Source organism: Orbicella faveolata, unplaced genomic scaffold (genome assembly GCF_042242905.1).
Source record: "Orbicella faveolata isolate gen_17 unplaced genomic scaffold, um_ofav_v1 contig_34, whole genome shotgun sequence".
NCBI classification, from domain to species: domain Eukaryota; kingdom Metazoa; phylum Cnidaria; class Anthozoa; order Scleractinia; family Merulinidae; genus Orbicella; species Orbicella faveolata.
The window spans coordinates 28,272,873-28,295,195 of NW_028301563.1; the positions used below are offsets into that span (position 1 = coordinate 28,272,873).

Consider the following 22,323-nt stretch of genomic DNA (forward strand, 5'->3'; position numbering starts at 1 on the left):
CTGGGGGAGGGCGTGGTATTGGGTAGGATTCTGTAGACTTCAGACCAAAAACAACACACATTGAGAACAGTATCTGACCTTTGTTATTGTTGTTGCTTGTTTTGCTTTTATATGTAAGTCCATTCGTTTTTCTCCATGCTTGTCATATTCAGAGTATCTTGTGAGGCTGGGTTCAGGGTGGTCAAACTGCATCATTAGCTTGGGTTTCAGTTTAAATTCTTTAGGTCTTACGGACCCCCTGCCTCCCCCCCAGGAAATTCCAATCCCCACTGTGTAGGGAGTATCAATATTTTATGGAAGTGCACAATGTTGTTATTCCCTGGGTGCCGGGCATTTGCCTGGTACCTGAATCTTTTTTTTTTTTTTTCCCCTGTCTCCTCAAATTACGAAAAAATTTTTTACCAGCACAACTCAATGTGTCGAAAATAGAACACATGGTAGACCTGTGACTTTTCAGGTTCTGACTTGAATATCCTACTGGTCAGTGGTATCTCGTTTTAATTCTAAGGCCGCAATGACATCATGGTCAATAATATTTCAGGAGCGAAGTTTGTTACGATTGTTCCGACAGTTTACCCTTGATTTTATGTTGAAAAAAATTGCTGTAGGCCTATAATGCCGTTATTTTCTAGTTCTTCACCCTTTGACCAAGATGTTGGTGAGTAGAATCACATTGCTGTCGCTTTCCTACAGCTTTCGTAGTAGACAACAAAATGTCTAACAATTTACCATTTCAACAACAGAGAAAGCGACAAGTGAACTCAATACCACGGACGACTGGCAACTTATTATGGAAATCTGTGACCGTATTCCACGGACATCGTCTGGGTTTGTTGATAAATCTTCATTTTAGCGAGTTCTTTTTATTCTTTTAGAGCGGTCGCGCAATTCACATAGGAAAGAATATTCAAGTATCGCCCATTCATTTGATGTTAGCACGTACGTAAGCTTGATATGAAAGACACGTTTCGCTTCCGTATAGTTCTGCCAGAGTGAACCAGTTGATCTTAGAAGGTTACTGATACCTGGTATTTATTCTGAGGTGGGAGATATTGCTGTAGAGTTTTAGACTTGATTACAGCAAGCTTCTCAATCTGCTATAGCTTCTTGTAAAGGTGATACACGTAAGACTAGAAGTGTGATGTGATGATGCGCTTCAGACAAAGGTACAAAGCTAGCTTAGTTATTCATGTTTTAGATTGAGGTAATATTACATGTACATGATAGGAGTTTAGGTATGCAGAGAATCGAGGAGATGTGGTTATGAAACATTTTGCTTGAAATACACACTTCTCTTCAGTCAAGAAAATAATACGTGTTCAGCTGCACCTCCTGGTGACTGTAAGAAACAGTCTTTAGTGACATCATTATGACATCATCAAGACAGTACATTGTATCATGACATCACACTTTACCTTGCAGAGTGTTGAAACCACACACAGCTTAAACGTAGGCTGCCTTGAACGTTCTTACATGTACCACAATGTTGTACAAGTAGTGTTTAGCCATGAACCAAAAGCATGCAGTTGCTTATTCGACTTCTGAAAACCATCTGGCCTCAAACTTCGATGATATAAACTTTTATGCAAATGATGTCTTCTAGGGTGATGTTGCATAAGCCCTTTTTTAATGTCGATTTTTTACACAACATTTATTGCATTAAAAATCGAAATCAATGTCATGTAACATGGTGTACATGGCAACCTTAAATGCAACCTTAATTTTTGTGACATTGTTGTCCAAATTTTAATTTTCAGAGAATGTTGCATTAACATCACCTTTATGGTTTTAAAATTTTGAATGTATAATGTTCAAGGGCAAAAAACACAACAAACTGCAGGAACAGTGGGAAGATTGAACTTACTTTGCAGAGAACCTTTTATATTCCTCTAGGTTTTGCCTTTCCATAAATATACAAAAAATAGCCTCTGTTTGGCAAGAAAATATGGTGGATATTATTTTTTCTATGGACATTATGTGTTCTAAGAAGCGAACAGTTTTCCCAGAGTGTAGCTCTGAAAACTGTAAGCTTTGAGGAACAAATAATGTCCAAGGACAAATATCCAAGCATATGTTCATGCTAAATGGAGGCTACTGTGTTTTTAATTTTCTTCAAATCTTTTTCGCACCACATGCAGTTTTGAAGAAAATTGTGGAATATCACTCAGATGTTCCCCAGTTTTAGCTGGTGCATATTCAGTCATGTGAAGCATTTAGATGGATTGTATACTTGTAAAAATATACCGTGGGGTCACAATTGTAGAGATTGTGCTTACCTGGCCAACCATGACTCATCAGTAAGTTGGTGGATTATAAATTCAACTACTTGTATAGTGGAATCCCAATTTCTCAAATACTTGATTTTTCAAACCTCCAATAACTCAAACCAAAACTTGTCTTTTCCCTCTCCTCAGTCAAACACTGTAATATTTTACCCCCAAATTTCTTGAACCACATGTACTCTATTTTTGAAACCAATTTTTGTTCCCATGGAGGTTAAAAAAAAATTGGGATTCCACTGTCTTAGTTTATCCTTAGGGATGTATCATATTGATTTCCTAATGCATAATCATAAGTTATACTTTTCTTTTTAGACCCAAAGATGCATTACGTTCAATAATGAAAAGAGTAAACCATAGAGTTCCCCACGTTGCTATTCAAGCACTTACAGTAAGTTTTTAAGTAACGCTATACCTGTGTTCCGTTGGGATGATATGGATCAGGATCAACGATCCAAGATCGCTTGGATCATGGTGCATCTAAGTAATCAATGAATCCAGTCGGAGTAAGGATTCATCAGGTCCATTGTTATGCCATGATCCCAGTGGTTTTGGATCGATGATCTTGATCCTGCAGAGGAACTTGTATGTACATGTAATTGTACAGATATGCCCCTTCTTATCACATCTAGAAGGACTTGTTGTCCAGTTAGTGTTACTCTTATTGAACCTTTGGCTCATTTTCCCTACAGAGTGTTATAATAAGTTACATCTACATCTACATTTATTAAGTTGGTAAAATCATTAAAGACATCACACCAACTAAATTATAAAAGTTGGGTGTTCCAGGCACATTTGTTTAGATATAATTATGTAAAATTTCAAAGAGTCGGTTGGTACATGTAGTTGTTATGCTGGCCTGTTCTCTTGGAGATTTCCCATTTAAGATTTCTTGTGAGCGGTTATGATCATCTGTAAATAAATTGTTTCTATTGTTTGCAATCACTAACAAAGTCAATTCAATTAATGAGGCAAGACTAGACAAGTGTGTTTCTTACTGTAGGTTCATTACTACATACGTTCCTCAAAGTGGTGTGTTTTTCTCGTTTGATAATTTAGCTCCTATCTGCTTGTGTGAATAATTGTGATAAAGTGTTCCACTTGGAAGTGTGCTCCAGGGATTTTGTCAATGAGGCAAAAAGTATAATTTCAAGGGTAAGTACTGTTACAGTAATATTACAGTTCAGAAAAAAAAATACAAAATAATAGAAATAAATTCTGCTCCTTCATCTTCTCATCGACTAAAAATGTATTAACAAGTGCATAATGTTTCAAAACAGCTTTCTGTTTCATGTGTTGAGTTACAGTTGTACATACATGGACATCAGCTGGGAGTAGCACAAATAGCAAAGCGTGTGAGTGACATCATAACTCAGACAAACAAAATGGAACGGTGGAGAATTTGACACTTTTTCATGCGTGTAAGCGAGTGTTCCTAAAACAATTTTTAAAATGAGAATTTGGCCTTCATTTTCCTCCTATTTCTGTCAGAATGCGCTAATGTTGTCTGACTCTCGCGGGGTTTCAATAATTTGCATTCTATTTTCAGACGTCATCCCTGTGATGGCACGTAAGGTTGAACATTCCAACGCTGGTGTAGACCTCAGTTTGTACTTGTACATGTACATGTTATTAAGGTTCAGAAGTTGGTTTCAATAGAGACTGTGCTGTGTTTGTAGCATAGTTTTGTTATGTGATGAACACTTTTCTGGATGGATTTTGATCAGTTGTACCATGTTCATCATTTTTTTTCTAGGGACATCCCAAAGTAACCGAAAAACTGAAAAGCCTGATAAAGGAGTGGTCTGTTAGCTTCAAGGATGACCCACAGTTGAGGTATACAATTTTGTGTGTTATTTTTTTTGTTAACAATTACAGTCCAACCTCTCCATGGATACAGACACCTCTCTAATATGGACACCTCTCTAATACGGACAATTTCCTATTTACCGGCAAAATTCTCATACATTTCCTCTAAAAAACCTCAGTCTATAATACAGACCCTCTCTAAAATGGATGACAGGCGCTAAATCTTGCAAATACAGTACAGTGTAATCAAAAATACTTCTGTGGAAACTTACATGTAAAAGTGACATCATCATAGTGACCTCCAATATGGACACCTCTCTAATATGGACACTTCGCTCTGTCCCTTCCGTGTCCATATTAGAGAGGTTTGACTGTACATGTCTACTATAGGGTGTTTTAAATGGGTACCAGATAAATTATGGAAGGTACATGTGGATGTACAATAACATTTTACTACTTGAAGCTTAATACAATGAAACCTGTACTAAGCAGACACGCTTCGGACTCTCATTAGATGATCAGTAATAATATTTCATGATGTGCATTAATTTTAAGACTTTGTCCTCTTGTTCAATTTCAGTCTAATACCATCGCTTTACAAAGAACTCAAAGCAGATGGAGTTAGTTTTCCTGACAGTTCCAAGGTTGGCTTATTTTACATACTTCTATTCTATTTCTTACCTTTTGATTCTTTGCACCTGCAGTTCAATTTGAGCAGCAATAAATTATAGGGATGAGGCTATTTATTACATTGTATTTGTGAAGAGAAAGTCTGAAATTCAGATGAAATTAAATTATGTAGTACACAGAGAATGTAAACAGATAGTGAAGCACCGTGGTTGAAACTAAATGCAAAGTGTTTTTGTAATTTTCATAATCAAAATCTATTGAGTAGTTTTGACTACTAAAACTACAGTTTTCAGAGGGAAAAATGCCACTTTCTTTCATTATTTTATTTATTTTATTGACTTTTGTATATATTTTTATATACATGTAGTATTGCATTGTTTGTAATCATACTGTTTATAGGACACAAGTTCAAGTTCACCAAGTTCATCAAGTCATTCTTCAGCTCCTGCAACAGTTAGTGCACATCAAGAAGATGAAGATTTAGCCAGAGGTACTTGAACATCACACACTACACAGGTCTACTCATTCCGACAAAAACTTGAGAAAGGATCTCTATGAAAAAATTCGATTTTGAAGCAACTTCAATGCTTTTAACTGTTTCCAACATTACACCCTTCATTCAGCGAGTGAATACTTTACATTTTGTCGAGTTTTCACGTGACCTTGTGCAGTCACATCACAAATAGTCAGAGATGAGGGCATCAACCTTCCCTCACCAATATGCAACCATAGCATGGTACAGTTTGTTGCAGGCATGATTGCGACAACAAAATGTTTTGGCAAAAATCTTGGCACCATTTTTTTAGCAAACAATTCTTGCCTTCAGCTACCGTTCTCAAACTCATAATTCATCAAGTTAAAACAAAGCAAATCACAACTGTGAAGGAGGTTTGTATACCTGGTCTTAATTAGCATACAAATACTCTGCTGCCCGTCGTATTTTCAACTTTCTTCCCGGTGTTTGGATACATTACTTCCCTTCCTCACATCAAGTGCAATTCTGAATTGGAATTCTCTCCATTGAACCATGCGACCATACATGTATCTCAGCATTGTTCTAGTGGGAGATGTATGTGGGGTTTGTAAGGTGTCTGTATGTTGATGATTTGCCAACGGTGTTTTGACCTAAGATACTCTTGCTTTGCATTTCTAATACAGATATTTGTCATTTTTTTTCTTTTTCACCTTCAGCAATTCAGTTGTCCCTTCAGGAAGCAGAAAGTAGTAAGGTAGAGCATACTGATTTATACTATGCTTAAGTAGTCATCGTTTTTACTATGTTGTTCAAATCACTGCTTTTTCAATGAGTTTTCTCTTTGCTTTCTTGAAAGTCAGTGGTATGTGACATGCTTTGTACACAATTGGGAGCTTTTGGTCAAAATTTCATGATATTGACCTTTCTAGTGATAAACCAAAAATTTGAAATGCCTTGAAATATCATCGTCGTGCAGTTTTACAGCTGTCTTTGATTTTGCTCAGCATATAAATACTTAATATGTAAGTCTTCTCTGGAACAACATTGAAAAACATACCTGTAACAGAGTAGGCATGTTCTTGTTTGTGTAAACAGGGTTCAGATCAATTGATTTTGTTTGGTGACTAAGCTGTTGATCATTCTTTTGATGTCCCTTCAGTTGTTTTTCATGACTCTAGAAGTTTGATTGTTTCATTCAATATTTGTAGCCCAAGGTCTCTAGTTTGTATCCAAGCTTCAGTTCACCTTCACCAGCTCCTGCAAGAAGGGTAGGTGTCCTGTTTGAACCACAGCATATCCAGTTATTTGATCTGCTTTCAACAAGTCAAAATTGAAATTATTAGTTATCACCTCTATGACATCTATGTAACAGGATTCCATTCTGTTTGGTTTGATCAATCATATTTGAATAAATTTCAATGGCATGTGGTAGGGTGGGGGACATTGTCTTTGTAACACTTGCCATTGCCATGGCAACTACAACCTGATGCTTGAGTGATTTTGATTAATAAGTTCTCTTTGAATCCAACAGAAATTTATGAAACTGAAATGCAAAAACATTTATCAGTACAAGCAAAAAAAGCAAGCTACGACCTTAAAGAAAGACAATATAGCTTTCAACTGAATGTCTTTTTGTATTATGTTAGGTTGAGGCCAAAAAAGTCCGAGCGTTGTACGATTTTGAGGCAGTTGAAGACAATGAACTTACATTCAAGTCTGGAGAGATAATATCTGTTCTTGATGACAGGTTGGTTCCTAACCTAATCTTGTTTTGCTGAACATTTCTTTTATCAAACGCCTACTGTTTGTTGTCCGGAGGGGTGGGGGGAGGACTCCCAGATGAAAAGGACTGGAGTGCTCGTCGGAAATTTTGAAAAGAACCTCTGCCAAGATCCTGTTTTGTGGGTGTGGCTTGAAACTTTTTTCACCCCTAAGAGGAACCAATTCTAAAACAACACATGCTCTCCTGTCATTTTGTTCGACCCAATACCCTAAAAGGTACCGCAAAAGCTTCTACTGTGGACCTTTTGAGACTGCACACCCAAAGAGGTACCAAACCCGATCTTTTAACCCCTACAGGGTACGACGAGGCACCCTCGTCCTTTTCCTATGGGAATCCGCTCCAGGAGGTTTGTTGTTCCGTAGACCACAAGCGATCCCTGCAACCAGCCTGCTAAACTGCTTTCCAAGAGTACAAATACTGTGAGACACTTGTGTTCAGTTCGGCGTTATTTGTACTCTGCGGAGTGCATTTGGATGATAAATACCTCGTACTAATGGAGTTCCAGGTCCGCACTGCAAGTTATGGACCAAGGTTTTTTTTCCTCCTTCGATTTACGACCAAAGCATGAAGCGTGCTGGCCATTGGTCAAAGGAGAACTTACAGTACGGACCGTGATGACGAGATATCTCTACTATCGTACGGGTTCGGCAGACCATTTCGTAGAGGTCAAAACCAAAATGACTCAATTCGAGACATGTCGCCAACGTTGAGAAATCTTGACGATAAATAACGAAACGCTTTCATCCTCATCATTCTTTATAGCCCCCAGTGGGGCACAGGGGCGCTTTGGCAACAAAAAAATAAAAAAATAAATAAATAAATAGCGAATACCGCCTCTAACTTAATCAATCACAGCGCGCGTATCAACTGAGATATATAATATCAATGTTATTAATATAAAACACTACCTAACGATAAAGAAAGATGGTCAAATGTTTTCCTGCTCATAAACTTATACCTCACTATATGACCGTCATCTCTTTTTCCAGTGATGTGAACTGGTGGAAGGGTGAAACAGCTCGTGGCGTAGGACTCTTTCCTTCTAACTTTGTGACGTCGGATTTGTCTGAGCCCGAAAGTCGTAAGTTTGTATTATGTTAAATCTACCCTATATAAAACTACCCAGATTCTGGCCATGCAGGGTCTCTGTGTTGTATTCTTGTGCAACGCTGTGTTGTATTCTTGTAAGTGATCATTACTTTTTTTTTCTTTCTTTCCTTTTTAATATAAACTCTTGCCCCCGCCTCGATTAGTTCTGGAACTAGTTGCGGTGACAAGCAAATTTTGTACATGTAACTATATGTAAGAAAAGAAAAAAAAATTAAACTTAAACTTAAACTTAGACTGAAACTACAAGTTTCTTTACTCTCAAAGTCCCTTTTACTATTGTGCCGAAAAAATGAATATCTGGCCACTTTGGAAACGAGAAATGGCATGAAAACAAGCTGTTTGAATGACCCACTCTAAAACGTGAGCACAACTATATGAAACAGCTTCTCAGAAGTGGTAGTCTTACTAAGTTTGCAGTGAATTGAAAGCCTGTCTTCTACAAGTTGTAATCGATATGTTTTATATTTTTGCTGTTGTCATCAGCGTCGAAGGTGGAAAAGAAGAAGGTACGCTGGGCTGACGAACCTAGGCACCAGGCCCCGACATCTGAAGGTACTGTGTTTTATTTACGGACCTTGTATAACCGCAAATGATTTTCGATAATTTGGGAATTTCATTAATTAAAAAAAAAAAGAAAGCAAATTTTAAAAACGAATTAAAGCCCTAGGTGGAATTGAATAGTTCGGGTTAAGCACTGTCATATGAATAGCTTCGCACGGAGACTCGTTTTCACACAGGCAAGTAAGAAATGGCCTATTCAAGAAAATCTCGCTCGCTGACTGGCCATAAAGGCGTGTTATTAAGCGTGAAATCGCCATTGGATGCGGCTATATTTCAAATGGCGTTTTAGTACTCTCAGAGACAAACTTGGTCCCTGAGTAGATAAGTCACGTAAAGCTATGTGATTCAAATGAAATTCATTGCTAGACTCGTTCGTTCCACGTTCAATGCATGATATGTACCACAGAACTCACTCGTCACGCGGTGAATTTTTCCGTAGTACACCGCTGTTGACACTTTCCTATATTGTTCTTCAAGAGATATTTAGTTGTTTTTAAACAGTTGTTAGCCCGCTTAGTAGGCTAATGAGTTGTGAAATGTTCCCTCTCGGTGTAGCTTCGAATTTCGTCACTTCGATTTTCTTTCTTTGTTATCTAGAGTCAACAGTACCAGTGAAAACAGAAATCAGTGAGGTGAGATTAGAGCTATAAAGTGATGAATAAATATCTTAACTGACAACTTACTGAGTGGGGCTTTTCAGAGGCATTGAAACAATTTTCGTAAATCAATGCGTCAATAAGCGTAGTAAAACAATTGATAACATGACATCAATGCGCTTTTCTAACGTTTTACTTTGAAAAGAAATATTTTTAAAGAGCGTAGCAGGTTATGCAGGTGGAAAGGTTGTAAAGAAACTTTAAAATGAAGATAGTGAGAGCTGAGGCCAAGGAAGAAATAGAGAGCAATGGAACCCCTGCCTCTCCTCCCACCCACCCTTCTCCCCTCCCTCATCCCCTCTTCCCCCTTTCGCCTCCTCCCTACCCCCCTTCAATCTCCGTTCAGGGAAGGCTTAACAGGCCACGTTCCATATATCAATATTGTAACATGGCTCCGACGTTTTCAGTGCAAAATTGCAAATTTGTTAAGTTTCTCTTTTCCCCTCAATTCCCAAATTAAATGGGACTTGGTTTAACCCTGCGATGGACTAGCATCGCAGGGTTGAGACGAAGAACAGGCTAAGATTTCATGTCGGATTGGCTTCAGGTTCTCATAGAAACAGTCATAAGTCGCTTCATGTTACTGAAACCGGGATAAGCGCCGGCCTGATGGGCCACTTGGCTCGTATATAGACTTTAACTTTACTTTACTGTTGTTAATACCATAACGTTTTATCTGCATTTAGGAAAAGATAGACTTGTGTACAAACATGTTAAAGGGAGCCAATATCGAAGGCGAAGACGAACAAGAGGAAACAATTCAAGATATGGAAGGTTCGTTTTGTTGTAATGAAAATTGTGCCACTCTGCACTTGAGCAGGGTTGAGATGAAGAGCAGGCTAAGATTTCATGTCGGATCATCGAGCTTCAGCTTCTCCCTGCTACGAATAAAGAGGAATTCTTTGAAAACTTACGAGTCTACTTGAATGGGCGGAGGGGACGACTGTAAGTTGAGACCAGAAGCCGCTACTAAATCGGACATTTGTATTTAGCTGGTCAGGGAAATTTGAATTTTATCTGTGGCAACCATGTTGTTAAACTACGGGCACGGGATGTTCTATAGTTAATAAATTGAAGTGTTGTTGTGTTAATTGACTAAGCTCTCCTATACATCACAGATGAATGCTACAGAATGGAGCCTCTTGTCAAGGGCAAGATTGAAGAAAGTGAAAGGTGAACCAAACCTCTTTATTTCTTTTCTTTTTTTACAACTAACAAAACCCGCTTTTAGTGATCGTGTTGTTTTGATGGAAGCTATCCTTACATTTGTGTAAAACCCCATGTATGAGAATTTATCTAGCTAGCAGTTACATTTTTAATAAGTTACAAACCGTAGGAAAAATAGATGGCGAATTGCTCATTTACCCATAATTTTTACAGAAAAGTTCCAAACAGTTCAAACCAAGCATACACAATGTCGTCAGTTCAGGGACAAGTGTTGCATTTAAGTATGGCTTTCCTTGTACTTTATGGGCTGTGCAAAGTTTGCATGGGATTGTGGTAAAATGTACAGCCGCCACCGTTTTTCCTACGGAATGTTGTACAAATCAACTTGAGCAGTCACGAAAATAAAGCCTGAAAAAAAAAAGAAAAAAAAAAGCCTTGAACGTCCTCCTCCAAGTTGTCTTTGACTTTCTACGTTTTCTCCTCCCTTCAGGCTTTCTATGGACTGCTGATTTCGGAGTAACATTTCCTTCCATCCTTAGCATATGATCGGTTATAAGTAATACATCATCTTTTTTCCCTTTTTGTAGGAAACGCCAAGAATTATCATCAATGAACGAACAATATTTACAAGCGTTGAGTTTATACCAGAGGTAATCTCTTGATAGTTTTTTTCTTTCATTGCCTCCCTCATAATTTAAACTTACTTCTCGCGCAAAAATGTGGGGTGCTATCATTGCAACTTAAAATGACCCCTGGCACTTGAGCTCAAAAATTTGATCACAAGATGTCAAGTGGACTTTTTGCTGTGGAGTTAAGGAATGGCTGACAGAAGTGTGCTGAATCTGTCTAAAGTGAAAGCTTAAAAATGTAACGCTCTCTTTCTGTTTGTCTCTCTTGTTCGTAAAAAAAAAAAGAAAATATTTCAAAAACAGTTTAGTAAAGCAGGTTTTTCTTTTTGTATTACAGGCTGATGAAAGAGCCATTACCAGTTCCTACGCTGCCTTATGGATATGGCGCTAATCCCCAGGCCTCCATGGGCATGTATCAGCTGCCTGGATCAACAGCTCAGCAATACCCTCAAGTAAGATGCATAGAACGTCCCTAAGAAACTCTACCGGATATTCAATGTTGGATATGTTTTTTCTTATGGTAACAAAATTCTCAAAACCATCGTCGCAAGGTTTGTGGAAAGGCCGACATTTTCACCCCGATTACGGTTCGATTCACTTTCTACATGTGTAGAAGCCCTGGGAAGTAATTCACATGGACGTTGCCCTGCGTTTACACTAACTTGTCCCGTTACTCTTTTCCAGGCCACCCAGCTCTATGCCCCACATCCTGCAGGTTATCCCCAGGTCTCCCCTCCAACGTCACTTCAGTATATGAGCGAGCCGGGTGCCGTTCTGGGGTCATCTGTTATGGTGAGTGTTTGGAGGAAATCTTAATTCTTCATGCTGTCGGCACTTTTTCCAAGTAATGTTTGTTTCTTCCACGGTTCGTAGGGCACGGCATACTCGAGCCAAGGGCCTGTGCAGCCCTACGCAAGTCACATGTCCAACCACGTGACTTCAGCGCCTTACCAACCGACTCAGCTCAGCCAAGCGCAAGCTCCACCCCAGGCCCCGATGCAGCCTCCAAGCAACGTCCAACAAACGTTCCCAAGCCAACAGCAAGTTCAACAACCACCAATGTCCTACCAGCAGCAACAGCAACTTCCTTACCAACAGGGGATTCCTGCGGCACCACCCGAGTATCCGTCCCAGAGTGCACCGCATGATTACTATGCCCAGTCTCTAGCGCAACCTAGCGTCGCGGGCTACTCGAGTTTTCCCGCGCAACCACAAATGGTTTACTCGCAGCAGCCGCTGCTCTGATAGTGACTGCGGTCTCGTAAATTCCTGGCTTTGATTGATTAGTCGTTAGTGGTAAAGTTTTGTGGCTTTAAAAGGAAACACAAAATTCCCTTTCACTAGACAAGACGAGCGAAAACAAGCCCATTCATAACGGTAAACAATTGAGTTGGACCTGTCTAGGTCAGAAACGTCCTGTTAAGAAAATAACGTTGATTGATGAATTTTTCAGAGCTCAACTAAATGTAACACCAAAACAGTTTAAGATTTCAGAGTTGAATGAAGTTTGGGAAGGAATCCCTTGATAATAAAAACTGGTGTAATGAGTTGTATTCGTTGTTCAAAACCAAGGTCCATACATAACACTGTAAAATGGTGCTTGATTAAGACGATTTTTAAGTAGGATTAGACGTTATTTGTGAGTTATGTACGGTGCAATATAGATGTCGTGAGCAATTGTTTTACAGTTCCTCAATACGAAATGCGTGTAAGATATCATTTGTTAGTATCACCCAACTAGTGGATTAATGCAAATCCTGCATTTTGATTGGCTACGCTACTAGGGGACTATTAGTAATAGTCATCGAGTAGCGAAATTGGCGCCATCGAGCGTGACGCTTTCTTTCTTTTTATTCCCAAATAAATATTTCTTCAACTTGCATTTGCTAACTTTATTATTACCTTTTCTGTCCTTTTCTGTCCGGCTTCGCCTCATGGGCTATTGACCCGTAGCCCTTGCGGGCTACGGGTCTAATTGTTAATTATAAAATGTTTTACGTGTAATAGCCAAATTTTATGCACGTCCAAAAAGGAACGTAATCAACATGAACTGCCATGTGATAAATTTTTAACGCCTTTAATTGTAATCTCATGTCTAAAAAGTGTTCGACAAACTATATTCTTGATCGACTCCATAAATTAGGGTTTTGATATCATTGGCTCACAAAAGACACAGTTACTTGATTGCGATTGGTTAAAACATGTCGGGTGACTGACGTGAGCAAGTGAAAACTTGATTAACCGGATCGACGGAAATCCAACGACATTATAGGTTTATTTTTTATTGTGGAGGACATAAATGAACTTTAAATTCATCAACGGGATTCCAGCTAACCCAATGGTTGAAAAATGCTACTTTGGGTTGAACTCAAGTAACAGTTCTAACAGAGCACTTGCTCTTGTGTTGGAAATTTTCAAAGGGAGATTGAAATTACAGTCTGTACAAAATCCCCTTGCTTATTTTAAATTGTGTCAAAGGATAGAGCACGTGCGTCTTCTGTTTTAGTGATAGTTTCACTTAATCTTGTTTATAAACCACTACAGTACTCAATAGCTGAATGGTCATACATTAGGTATAAAGTTAGAACCCCCTTGTACAGCACAGTAAACAGTACCACATGAAAGTAGTGCACAATAGCTTTTATTTGAATGGTCACACACTAAGGTTTCATCCACAGACTTAAAAGTTAGAACTACCTTGTACAGAATAATAAACAGTACCACGTGAAAGTACTGCTCCATGGCTTTTATTTCATTGGTAATGCACTAGAGTGTCGAGTGGTAAAAGTTGTTTTACAAGTGAGGCTAATTTTGGGGAAATTCTACGCCAATTTGTGAAAGGCTGTCTGCATAGAAACCATGTAATTTTACCTTCTTCCCGTGTCGTATTTTGAGCTTTCTAGTTTTGATTATTACCTGTTGTTGTTGACTTCGTTGATGTTGTCTTTGTTGTGCTTGTTCGGCACATGAGTATTAGTGGACAGTCATTCTAAAAATAGCCTTGCTTGATAAATCTTTGACAAATGACAGCACGTGAATACTCCACTTGACGAGCTCCTGTGTAGGAAGAAGAAAACTAGCTCCAATAGTTCAGGTAGCTAGTGATACTGTCTTGTTAAAAACTCGATGAAGAAGAGTACGGTTTGAATTTGCAAACAAGATCTTGTCTAAAATACACAGGAATAATTTTATCAGTGTATAATAGAAATAAACTATTAAGAGATACATAATTTTGTTCAATGCTGGCCACTAACTTAAGTTCACCGTCCTCGTCATATAGAGGGAGGGGGGAGGGGAGGGGGTGAAGTCGATCTAGGTCACTTGGTCAATCCAGCTTAAGTTGGTACGTAGCGTGGAGCAACTTAGAATAAGGCTGCCACCCCTGGGTAGGGTGCTAGTCCATTGGTAGTCTTTCCCCCCCCCCCCACCCCCCAGATCACTCTATCAGTTGTAACCCACTTGACTCCCTCACACTGTAACTCTTAGAAAATTGAAAAATATGTTTCCCTCGGGGCCCATAATATGGAACAATAACGTCAGGTGACGTAGAGATGACGTCAACATGTCCAAATTTCTTTGGATCCACTAATTTTGAAAAACGTTACAAAACCAGCAAACGTGGCTGAAAAATATAGTCAAAACCGGCAAAAAAAACTAAAAATAAAGAAAAGAAGTTGCTCTAAAGAAGTTAGAATTTTCGTGGGCAAAGTTGGAAATTTGAAAGGCATGCATGGTTGCCAAAATATGATTGTTAACGTAGACATCAAGCTCGTAACCAATGACATGTCACGCCCAATTATTCCCAGAAATATTTCGGAAAAGGTCACCAAATTTGGGACTAATGGCCTTAAATCGTTTTAAGGTTACAAAGTTGGCAAGGGCCTCAGCATCCCCCCCCCCCCACCCCCGCTTCTCCCACTCTCTCCCTCACTCTCCCCTACGCTGGTCTCAATAGGGTTAATTAAGGCACAGGCGGCCCAAGCTCACAATGCGAGGAGTATTTTTTTTTTAATCTTTATGCGAACATTCAGCGTGCGAAACGTGACACGGTTACCGCCGACATCTACTATTACATAACGACCGAGTTTGGTTACGCGAAACGTGACCTTCGCCTTCCAGTATGTGGTGGTGTTGTGTTACAACGGTTTGAATTTATAAAGGTTTGTATGGGGAAAAACGGTAATCGACATTATAGCTGAAATTTTGGTATTTTTGCAATAAAAATGACTCACCTCAATGCCTTGTTGTCTTTTCTATTGTCATCTCGCTTCTCAGCTCGATCCGAAGCCTTTTAAGCAAGTTGTCGCTTTTTGGTTTTCCTCTACCAAGAAAGAGTAAAGGCTACACACTCGATTCTGTACTGACCCCCGCTCGAAGCGAAAAAAAAACACTGAAATCCCGCCAGCCGCCCCAATTCCTCCGCAGAATCATGGTACAGGTTTAAGCGCTCCCTTGCAGTTAAATTCCAAGCCAAATTCATCTCCACAGCGCACGATACAAAGCTCTGAATCGAAGAAAGCTAACCATCAGGAATCAGTGATCATGCTGCCGGTGTCACAGTCATATGTGTATCCCCGTGATATGTGTATCCCCGCACACATATCACTAGTGATATGTGTATCTCCCGTGGGGATACACAAAACACTGATACGCGCCTGGGCATTCAACGAACAAAATGGCGACTCGGTTGCGAGGTTCCAACGAGCGCTGTAAAGAGTAGGAGAAACCAGAAATGAATTCGCGCCCAACGGAGCAGATTAGGATTTCTTGAGTTTGGTTGAGTTCCAACCGACTCGATTGTATATCTGACTAAAACTTCGAACAGCGGATACACATATCACTAACTTTCATGGCACAGTGATCTCAGTGTGTATCCCCTAAACACAGCCTTTAGATTGGCTATCTTAATCTACCTGATCGAAGAAAATGGCCAATTATTGCCGAAACGTGCTGGCTGCTTACTCGCGACGACGTTTATACCCAGGTTGAGGTTTGCGGAGTTTGCAACTCGAATGTCTAAATATCTAAACTGAAATCGCGTACAGGGGATACACATATCACTAATTATTTCATGGCGCAGTGATATGTGTATCCCCATAAACACAACTGTTATAATATAGCGCATCAACGTTGTCAAAACTGCAGGAAATATTAGCACCCGACGTTTTTACACGGCTTGGGTTTACTAGAGTTTGAAACTCGATAATTCCACTAAAAACGCGTGCACGCGTGCACGGGATAAAAGGGATACACATGTCACTGATTATTTCATGAACTAGTGATATGTGTATCCCCATGGACACAGCTGTTATATTGGCTTTCTACCCAAGAAGAAAAATGCCCATTACATTTCATTGTCAAAGCTGGCTTGCTAGAAATATTCACACCCGGCATTTATTCATAGCTTGGGATTTCTGGAGTTTCACTGACCTCAGTTGTACACGACCGCATGCAGGGGATACACATATCACTAATTATTACATGGCGCAGTGTTATGTGTATCCCCTAAAGACAGCCGTTATCTAGGCTAACTGCCGAAGAATAAACGTCGATTGTTATGAAACTTGTTAGCAATGTTCGCAGTATAGCAATGTATACAGCTTGAGACTTAACATATCTTACAAAAAGTCGAACTGAAAAGCGGGTGCAGGGGATACACGAGTGCCACTAATCATTTTATGGCGAGCGGGTCGAAGCAGTGATATGTGTTTCACTCCACGAATAATTCAGATGCAAACAAGGCGATGAACAGTGGAGAATATGCGTTACTCGATGGGTGAGAATGCACCGCGCAATTAATATCGTCCTAGAAATCCCGTGCCGTGAAACTCAAATTGAAATATATCTAGATCCATTTGGTGTTCAACTTTAAATTCATTATATCCTGCTCTCAGAAAACCAGTTAGGATCAAGAACACAATTCCAGCAGCAGATACGTATGCTTTTTCAACTACAAAAATTGAGATCTGTGTTTTAAGTCTGCTTGGGTTAGTCGTTCGTCCAGTAAGCGACCGGACGACGAGAGCGCTTTCAAGAAGGATATTGCTATTTAAAGTAGAGGGGAAGGGGGTGGGGGATACACATATCACTGGTCGCCATCTTGGAGGGGATACACATATCACTAGTGATATATGTGCGGGGATACACATATCACGGGGATACACATATCACTGTGACACCGGGACCATTTGTGGACACATTCGAAACCCGAGCGGAATGCCGGGCTAACAAACTGACCCTGACCAGAGGAAGGGAGCGCACAGTTCACGACAAGCCAGGTACTTTGCTCCACGGTCCTCTGGGAAGATTTTTGTCCAGGCCGCCGACGGAGCATTGTTGTGACAAGCCAATCAAAGCAACGACTAGACGTGTTTACAAATTTTGAAAAAAAGTGCTTCGTTCGCACCGGCAATCTCAATCTAATCGTTGGATTGTCCGTGAAAGTTTTAACAATGCTCACAACAATGCTTCAACAATGATTACCGTTTTTCCCCATACAAACCTTTATAAATTCAAACCGTTGTAACACAACACCACCACATACTGCAAGGCGAAGGTCACGTTTCGCGTAACCAAACTCGGTCGTTATGTAATACTAGATGTCGGCGGTAACCGTGTCACGTTTCGCGCGCTGAATGTTCCCATAAAGAAGTAAGCCTAAGTAAGCCTAAGTAAGCCTAAGTAAGCCTAAGTAAGCCTAAGTAAGCCTAAGTAAGCCTAAGTAAGCCTAATACTCACTCACCTGCGTCTCCCCGTCTGTGTCCTTTTTGGTTTTCTTCTTACTCTTAAAAAAAACTCCTCGCATTGTGAGCTTGGGCCGCCTGTGATTAAGGGGAGTTATCGATCTCGAGTTAGAATCTAGCATTGTTTAAAATTAATGAACACAGGGAGCTGTTCTAAATTAAATGTAATTTCTCTGTCAGTTCACGTCATGTCTAGTTTTCAAATGCCGCTTTTGCGAGCCAAGAATCTTAAAATAAATTTAAATTACGAAATCGTGCGAATTTCACATTCGGTTTCCTGTGAAAACGTCAGCCGAGTCAACATATGCCTTCAGTAAGATATGATAATGTTGACAATATGCAGGAACATCCCACTGATGATGTCTTTAGTGTACTTAAATTAGCTTGTACTGCGAACAAATACGCAGTTATTTTTGCAACTTATTTCCAAAAAGAGTCGTAGGCATAAAATAAGCTTCTGGAGAATCTCTCCTCACAATGGCTTTGTGGCGTCTTTGTTTTCTATCCGTTACAGCAATGTCGCTGTTTGTCGTGACTTCATCAGTAAGTAAATTTCTAACATTTATATTTTTAGTTGTCTGACAGCTTTTCTCTTCACTGCGTGTTAGCGTTCAAGCGAGTGTGGTGAGGATTTCCCACAAAAAAAGCAACAACGTGTTTCCTCAAATTTCTCAGCTAAACGACAAGAACGGCCGTATAAAGCTTATGATTCCACCGTGAAAATTAACGTTTGACAAACAAACTCCTGATTTGTTACAAAGCCTGTGGGAGGTGATACTCTCTGGGTCTACTCAAACGGCTACCGTCAAAAGAATTACTAAACTTGAAGTAACTGAATGAACATAAATACCCTTGAATAATTTAATATTTTTCTCGCAAAATATCTGCAGCGAGCGAAAATGAAAATTGACGTTTACATTCCATATCAAATATTGTTCATCCGATGTTTCAGTTGTTACTTTATTGTAAAGCCTTTGAACGTGTTTTATCACGCATTTTCTTTCCTGTTTAATCATCATCACTTTAAATATCACAAAACTGAATAAGAACTAACTGAAAAGCCTTGAGAAAATTGGCGAGTGCGGTGTCCCATATTTCCACGTCAAACGTGATTTCATGTGTTGTCACGCCTTTAAAACCGTTTAATTAAGTCACAGTCGGAATTTCCAACAAGGATTTCGGTGCCTCGGTGAGTCTTAAGGACCCCGAAATTGAGACACCTCCACAGATTAATTTATGCTGCCGAATTTAGTGAATATACAAAGCTTCTAAGATTCCATTGCAAAAAGGTCATGGTATAAGCACTTCAATAACCGTTCATTGCCATTTTCCTTTTTTACTGAAGGCATGATCAATAATCCATGTAATTCCGATAATTTTAAGTTTCTTTTTTTTCAATTGGATAGCCTTTAGCTGTATTAAACCTGAGTTCCGGCGCTGTGGTATTTCACACAGGGTTAGGAGCCAGTTGGCTCTCTGCTCGATTTCTTTTTCGTTGCCCAATTAGAATGAACATTTTTTCGAGAGAAAAAAACAATGTTTTAGCAGGAAAAAGCATACGGTGGATGCTAAGAGGCCGTGGGCTAGTCCTCGTTTAAAAGATTTACGAATAAGAAGGGAATTAACTCAAGTTCTAGAGAGAGAGTCTATATACACTAAAGGCGCTTCCAGCTAAATACAGTTACGTCTACTTGTGTTTTTGCAGGCGGATGATACGCCTGGTCAGTCTATCTGTATGCCACTTTGTCAAGCAAAAAGCTGCAATGGAGAGGTGAGGATACATATAAGTTATTTCCCGATTGGGAGGTCCGTATAGTAAAAAACTGTGACCGAGGCTTTGGGTATTTTCAATGCCGAGGTCACAGTTTTTCATTGACACAGACCGACCATAGCCGGTAAATGATTTAAAATTTAATTTAATTTATACCTCATCTTTCTCAAACCTCATTTATAATTGTTGACATTTTCCAAACACACATCGTTCGCGTTCCCTACCGTGACCGTGGTCAGAGATAGGAAAATCCGGACCACGCCAAGAACCAATCAGATTGCATCATTAGTTCGTTACCGCGCCCTCTTGGAACAAAATACGCGGTATATTATTTACTTTTGTAGTCGACACATTTTAAGCTCTTAATTTTATTGAAGTAGTAAGATTTTTTTCCTCTTGTTAGGGAAACATCAAAGTCTTCCACATGACGCCCTTATGGCTTGAAACACATGCGTCATACATCGCTCTCGAACGCACAGTATCCGCTGCTCAAATGACTTTTAACGCGGGCTCATTAGCACACGCTGCGCTGCTCAAAGTTCCATTGATACCCGCAGGTGTCTTAACAGATGCCTTACCGCTGACTGTTGAGATCACAGTCGCACATGACGTCAGCACTGGGCAAGACACTGACAGCGATATCAAATATGGTATGTCAGACGGTATCAGATTTATCGGCTTTGGAACATGCGATAAGGGAAATTACGGCGATCATTCCCCCTGCTACGGAATGGAAGGCGTGTCCGGCGTCAGTTTAACGTCTATAAGACATGATCCAGTTGGTCCATAAACCAGCGACTCTTTCTACCCCGGTCAGTTTGTCTTCACTCTCAAGCTGGATGAACGCTGGGGATCGTGCTACACTGCGCATGACGCAGGCTTCGTGAGGACCGCTGCTTACAACAACAGACTGGTTCTCAGCAAGGGAGTCACTCTCGAGGTTTACAAGGGTGATGCAGGAGAGAGGGTCGGGATCAGGTTCATAAAAGTCACTGTTACAAAAGATTCTTAGGTGATAGAATCTAAGAAAAATGTGATTTCAATCTGTACCTGATATAAATGCAATAAAATGACTTTATTGGTCACCAGTATAAGGCCTTGAATATTAAAGAGTTAATTAATAAAGGTGCACTTCAACCGACGCTCAATTGCAATTTTGGTGGAAAAGTCTCAAAACATGGTTGCCATGGCAACATAGGGTTACGTCGAGAGTAAAAAGCTATATTGGACCATATGCAAAAAAAGTTTCATCCATTAGTAAAGACTATTTAATAGAGCGGTTTTTTTAAGACCGTATCCTTATCCCTGGTATTAAAAAAGTGATAAATGCTATTAATTTGCGTTTGAAAAGACTCCCCACATCATCCTCAGTTGCAAGTTAGTTCCAGTCCAATACCGCGTATACGAAAATAGTCTCTCGAGTGTCGTTAAACCAATAACAAAGCAGTCACTCTGGCCAATCAAAACCACAGACAATATCCAATGAACCAATCAGAACTCTACGGAAATACATGTAGCTGATGCAAAGCGCGGGAAAACGAGTGCGAACGAGTGACGCTTGGTTCAGTTTTACTTCAATCGGATGAAAAAGCAGTCAGAGATTTTTGGGCCAATCGCTTAGCGCTGTAACGCAAAACCAATTACTTTTCGAAGCTCAAGTAATTATTTTTCCGCTTTTGCATTGCAGCCGTGCGCTTGTCTGTTGCGAAAGTATTACAATTAGAGTCACTACTTTGAAGACCCATCTTGTTGAAATCAGTGTCGCTTTCATCAGGATGTCTGAAGGCAATGGAGAATGAAAATAAACAGGACTAGGCCCTGTCAAAGGCCTTATTCCCACGTTAATCCCCATCAAGTTAATTAGAGCACTCTCGCTTTTAGAAAACCTAGGAGGGTTTTAGAAATATCCAGTACCGTGACGAAGATTGCACCCACGTGGACGGCCTAAGGGCTGGTTTTCATGGCGATGGAGTCGTAGTCAGAGTCGTAATCGGAAGCGTAGAGCGTTACAATCTAGTGAAAATCAAACTGACGGAGCTGGAAGGAGAAAACCGATTCTGCTTATGAGTCGGTCGCTTATGATCCAGTCAAAACTAGATTGTCGGAGTAGGAAGCAAAAGTGGAAGGATAAACCAATCACAATGCTCGATTTTAGGCCTTGTGATTGGTTGGTTCTTGCACTTCTGCTTCCGATTCCCACAATTCAGTTTTCACAGGATCATGAGCGACGGAGTCGTAAACTGAATCAGAAGAAATGGAAACGTTCTAATTCTTCCGACTTCTATTCCGTCGAGCTTCAGACTCCAATTTTCACTAGATCATAAGCGCTCTTGCGACTACGACTCCGACTCCGACTCCGACTCCGACTCCGAGCCCACTAAGACTCCGACTCCGAGCCCACTAAGACTCCGACTCCGACTCCGACTCCGTCTCCGACTCCGATTCCGACTGTGGCACTGGTAAAACCCATCCTTAAGCGGCGTTGCGAGCGTTTTTATCCCCCTCGAAAACATCTACGCTACGCGAGTGGCAGCATTACCCACAAAAGAACTGGGTACCATGTCTAAAAATAACTTAAGAGAGATAACCTTGCGAATAAGGTCTTCATCGGGAATAATAGTCATATTCTTTATCGTTTATCCTTGGGCACATTATGGGCAAATACTCGCTCACAGATTGATCGACAAACATTAATGAGATTACAAAGTCC

At 40.0% G+C, this 22,323-nt stretch overlaps 2 protein-coding genes across 3 annotated transcripts; both read left to right on the forward strand.

The window, feature by feature from the left end:
• Window positions 1-353: 353 nt before the first annotated feature.
• LOC110061614 (signal transducing adapter molecule 2-like) lies at window positions 354-14,329 on the forward strand. 2 transcript variants are annotated; one of them, XM_089270529.1, is made up of 19 exons: window positions 354-658; window positions 744-828; window positions 2,595-2,670; window positions 3,339-3,434; window positions 4,036-4,115; window positions 4,669-4,732; window positions 5,118-5,208; window positions 5,910-5,947; window positions 6,402-6,461; window positions 6,840-6,940; window positions 7,966-8,057; window positions 8,570-8,638; window positions 9,245-9,279; window positions 9,990-10,077; window positions 10,422-10,476; window positions 11,058-11,120; window positions 11,437-11,551; window positions 11,784-11,891; window positions 11,973-14,329. In XM_089270529.1, exons 1-19 carry the CDS (start codon window positions 616-618, stop codon window positions 12,342-12,344), a joined length of 1,731 nt encoding a protein of 576 aa, XP_089126655.1. In that variant the 5' UTR covers window positions 354-615; the 3' UTR covers window positions 12,345-14,329. The 2 variants fall into 2 exon arrangements, with proteins under 2 accessions (XP_089126655.1, XP_089126656.1); XM_089270530.1 differs by lacking the exon at window positions 6,402-6,461.
• A 4,879-nt stretch (window positions 14,330-19,208) lies between these two features.
• Window positions 19,209-20,699, forward strand: LOC149105620 (uncharacterized). Its single transcript, XM_089270547.1, has 2 exons — window positions 19,209-19,613; window positions 20,017-20,699. The coding sequence occupies exons 1-2, from the start codon at window positions 19,578-19,580 to the stop codon at window positions 20,401-20,403; spliced, it is 423 nt and encodes a 140-aa protein (XP_089126673.1). The 5' UTR covers window positions 19,209-19,577; the 3' UTR covers window positions 20,404-20,699.
• Window positions 20,700-22,323: the final 1,624 nt, after the last annotated feature.